Below are 5070 nucleotides of genomic sequence, written 5' to 3' on the forward strand. Positions count from 1 at the left end.
TAAATGTATGGACAGCATGTCCGGGCACAGGACTACTTACTTGATTATCCGGGCGATTGCAGCTCAGGCCTGCGTCCTCGATTAGGTCCGGACACATCTGTTGTGATCCGAAGAACAGTTTATACATCTCCACGGGCGTCGCACCCATGAAGTGTTGGAGAGCTCGCGGTCCCTCCAGATTGAATTCCCACAGGCGGAGGGGGCGGCGTTTGCAGGGCAGAAGGCGCCGAATCAGCATGACCTGCGCCACCACAACCAGATTGATCTCCCTCTCTTGGAGGTCTCGAATACGGCCCTGCAATAATGGCACGTCCTTGGACGGCCCCCAGTCAAGCCCTTTGTTGACCCATGACGCCAGCCGTTGTGGAGGGCCCGAACGAAAGGCAGGCGGCGCCGCCCATCTGGTGCCCCTGGGAGCGGTGATGTAGAACCACTCTTGTTGCCACAAACCAAGCTCCTCTTGAAAAAAGCCCTCGGGCCATGGGGCATCGGCCCTCTTGCTTATGACAGCCCCTCCACACTCTGCCTGTCGCCCCTCGATCATCTTCGGCTCCACGTTGAAGGTCTTGAGCCATAATCCGAAGTGAGGGGTAGTGCGGAGGAAGGCTTCGCAGACAACGATGAAAGATGAGATGTGGAGGATGGACTCCGGAGCCAAGTCATGGAACTCCAGCCCATAATAAAACATGAGCCCCCTCACGAAGGGATCCATCGGGAAGCCTAAACCTCGACGGAAGTGAGACACGAACACCACGCTCTCACCAGGCTCAGGAGTGGGAATAACTTGCCCTTGTACGGGCAGCCTATGCGAAATTTCGCCAGTTAGGTACCTGGCGTCTCTTAGCTTTAGCACATCTTCTTCCGTGACGGAAGAGGGCATCCACCGGCCCTGTAGGTCGGAGCCGGACATTGTCGAAGGTCCGAAGCGCCTGAATCTGGAACCTTGGGTGTTGGAACTCGGGCGAGGGGCGGATTCGATTGAAGAAAAGGAACAGGCCTTGGTCTCATTATAAAGAGGTTGAATACCAAAAGTCGTCCCCGTAACCGTTTGGGACTCGCCTTCGATGGAGGGGGCGAGCCAACAGGCGCGGTTGGGTTACCCACGTCCGTATTGATGGGAATCCCGGAATAAGGGAAACACGATCTTTGCTTCGACAAGACGTGCCAAGGAAACCGCTTTGCTAAACGTGCTGAGGTGGAACAATAAAAACAATTCGAGTAAAGGCTTGGCCGTGGCATGATGTCATGCTACGAAATACGTCAGCAGATTGGAGTTGTGTAAATATTATTCTCTCTACGGTGGTATGTGGAATTTATTTTGCAGAGCCGGACACTATCCTGGTGTTCACAATCTTCTATTAAGAATTCGGAGGAGGAACCCGCCTGGCAATGCCGAAAACAATATGTGCGCCGGACTCGTCGTCATTGAAGCCTGGTTCAGGGGCTACTGAGTGAGTCCTGGACTAGGGGATGTCCGGATAGCCGAACTATCATCATCGACCGGACTCCAAGACTATGAAGATACAAGATTGAAGACTTCGTCCCGTGTCCGGATGGGATTTTCCTTGGCGTGAAAGGCAAGCTTGGCAATACGAATATGTAGATCTCCTACCATTGTAACCGACTCTGTGTAACCCTAGCCCTCTCCGGTGTCTATATAAACCGGAGGGTTTTAGTCCATAGGACGAACAACAATTATACCATAGGCTAGCTTCTAGGGTTTAGCCTCCTTGATCTCGTGGTAGATCTACTCTTGTACTACTCATATCATCAATATTAATCAAGCAGGACGTAGGGTTTTACCTCCATCGAGAGGGCCCGAACCTGGGTAAAACATCGTGTCCCTTGTCTCCTGTTACCATCCGCCTAGACGCACAGTTCGGGACCCCCTACCCGAGATCCGCCGGTTTTGACACCGACAGTGAGATTTTATCAATGTATGTGGGCCATGACTATGAGCACTGTAGCTAAATAGTTATACTATTTTAGTATTTTTTGCAAAAAGAGGGGGGGGGAGAACGGCGCCAAATTATGTGAAGCAAAAGCAAAAGCAAAACGGCCACTAATTACCAGTGGCTTGATGATCAGTAGCAGGAGCTTTGCCACCGTGCTGCTGCTGTGCTGCAGAAGCAGCGCCATGGCCTCCTCGATCAACCACATATGCTGGCACTATTGGATATAAAAACTAACCAGTACAGGGAGAAGCCCTACTGATTTTTAATAAAGAAAGAGATGTGAGACCCATGTAAAAACCGAGGTTTGAACCCGCGCCGGCTAGGAGGCAGCACGGCACTATTGGTTATCAGGCACCACCTGTTGTTGCTGGGTAAGAATTGTAGGTAATTTTCTCATAGATAAATAACGGAATAGATAAATCCCGAACGTTCGGAATTTACCCATGTCATCCCGAACGTTTTTTTGATGGCAACTTTAGTTGCTGTGAGATGGCAACTTCAGTTGTTAACACATGGCAACTTTGTTCCAGTTTGATTTTTTGTCAGAAAATTGTTATGTTTGTCAACATCGCCTTAACTAAAGTTGCCACGAAAAGAGTTCGGATTATCATGCTTTAAAATTGAACGTTCAGGACTTATTGAGGTCCATAAATAATCATTTAAAAGAACTGAGCTGGAGAATTCAATAGTACATAGTGCATCTTGGTTCGTCGTACTTGAACAATGATGAATTGTTGTGCGAGGTGTAGTTAGTCACGGGCATTGATCCGTTTCAAGCATGGAGCAAAAGGCTCGGTTTTTTGGCATAAGTGTGAACGATTTCTATCATAAGCAAAAGCACTACCACACACACACACGCACAACAAATAAGTGAGATCCATGGTCCCAATGCAAAGTTGTTGAGCTATCGATGGTATACCATTCAACATGAGGTCAGCAAGCGCGTAACGACCCATATTCTATCATTGATACTACTTGTGTATTTATTTTCAGATTTTCTTGAAACTTAAGATACTGCATAGGGATGAACATGAGGCTTCTTTTATAGTTTTATATGAACTTATTTTCGCATGGTTTAGATCAGCAAAAACTAAATGTTCATGGGAAAATAGTTACCTGGCACTACAAAGCACCACTTCCTGTAAACTATAGCTCAAAATCCATACTTGACAACACATCGCTATATGATGCTGTCACTAAGAATTTTACCATGAGGGTCAAGCATTAGCACTTTGAAAGTAAATTTTCCAGAAACTGTTTATGTGTCCCTCCTTTTCCGCGCCTCCACATCCTTGCCCTGCCAATCACACAAACGCAGAAGCCGAAACGGCGCCATCAAAACCAGAAATGTACATGGGAGAAGGATATTCTGATTAAATGGAGTAAAAATAAGAACAGGATCCAAGGAAAACAAGCTAAAGCTTAACACTGAACGCCCCTGCTTGGCCATACCAACAACTGAGTCAAGTAAGACAGATTTCTATAGAGCTTATCGCGACCAGCACTGCATCTGCAGGCCCAATCCTGTCTGTCACCACATTCGTAACCAGGTCAGGAACTGCACCACAAAATAAGGTGGCACGTGCACTAAACCTGGAAGCCAAGAAGACCAGATTTATCTTAAGAAGGTTTTTGATAAATGTTACTCCCTCCGTCCCAAAATATAAGAACGTTTTTGATACTAGTGTAGTGTCAAAAACGTTCTTATATTATGGGACGGAGGGAGTAGGAAAGTATCTTAGGCTTCCTTGTTCGTTGAATTTTAGTTTGTCCTCAAAGGTACGTGGCCACCCTAAGCCTATAGAGAAAAGGGGGCCTATATTAGGACATTATCAATCAATAAACAACAAATTGCCCCAAGCTGAGAACTAAAAGCCTCTAGCAAGTGGCAACAGCCGGGGAGGAGCCCCGACATGCGCCTGAGGGCAGGCCCTGTTATCCCATTCAATCTGATCGCAACCCCCATTGCTATATCTAAGCCTACCAACAAGCACACGACACAGACATGTAGCACCATGGATGTTTTCGACAATCATGATATATTGAAGTGCCAACTGACAAGAGATGGCATGAACACAGCAGAACATGCTGTTAACATGTGCACGAAGCTATAGATCTTTGAGTCACTCAGGGGTGAAAACAGATCAAATTGGTTCTACCACATTCATGTCCGTATTTGTTCACTAAACACTGATGCGGTTACACATACAGGTCAGACAAAGAATTCAAAGGAATACCTATGTGATTCAGTCGAATTCAGACATCCCTGTAATGTATGCAATCAGTCAAGGCAATAGGATGCACTTAATCAGTCGAGGAAACAGAAATGGTCCCTAAATCAAGAAAAAGATCCTAACTGATTTGACATCTGAAATAAAGCAGATAATACAACTCAAAAGGGAAAAACTAAACCGAATTCACACCCATTTTTTCTTGTCACTCGCAAATACAATTTTGGACAGCAAAACTACCATTCAACAGAAATACCCAAACCAAATTCTAATCTGATCAAATTTGCATGTAATATAATTCGAATAACCCATGTTCAATTACCAACTCGAACGCCCGTTGATGGTGCACAACCACCACCTTCCTTCGTAGTTAGCTAGTATATGTTGATAATGAAGGGAGAATACTAGAGAAAAGAAAACACTTACGGCAGAATATGCGGCAATGTTTTGCTAAGTGTAGACATTTGGATGTGTTCACATCAGGTAGTATCTTTGCAGTGATATAGAGAAAATAATTACATATTAGAAGGGAGTATCTGGGTAACGTATGACTCACCTATTCAAGTGTCTTCTTTGCAAGGGAGCGAAGGAACATGATGAGTGGTTTCTTCGCCCTGGAAAGCTTTTTATCAGATCCCTCTCCGCTATCTTTATTTCCCATGCTTTTTTGGACCTCTTGGACTATCCTCACAAGTTTCCGTAGTTCCTGTTGGTAAAATGTCCGTGAAGCTGAGTGATCCAAACATTGAATCATAACAGATGCACTTGAATTTCTTTAACCAGTATATTTTGGGTGGCGAATACCCATCGTAGATGCATAAACTGCTAGGACTACTATAACTGACAGCCTGACATGCTGAACATAGTTTATGTTTAGGAATAAG

General features: G+C 45.5%; 1 protein-coding gene across 1 annotated transcript in view; it reads right to left on the reverse strand.

The window, feature by feature from the left end:
* Positions 1-2974: 2974 nt before the first annotated feature.
* LOC119362055 (UPF0307 protein YE3790-like) overlaps positions 2975-5070 on the reverse strand; it is a 6068-nt gene continuing 3972 nt past the window's right edge. Inside the window, exons 6-7 of the mRNA XM_037627226.1 lie at positions 4743-4892; positions 2975-3252 (exon numbers count right to left, since the gene is read on the reverse strand). Of these exons, the coding sequence (XP_037483123.1) occupies positions 4743-4892 (150 nt within the window). The 3' untranslated portion in view covers positions 2975-3252. The remainder of the gene's footprint in view (positions 3253-4742; positions 4893-5070) is intronic.

The sequence above is a fragment of the Triticum dicoccoides genome, chromosome 2B (assembly GCF_002162155.2).
Source record: "Triticum dicoccoides isolate Atlit2015 ecotype Zavitan chromosome 2B, WEW_v2.0, whole genome shotgun sequence".
NCBI lineage: Eukaryota > Viridiplantae > Streptophyta > Magnoliopsida > Poales > Poaceae > Triticum > Triticum dicoccoides.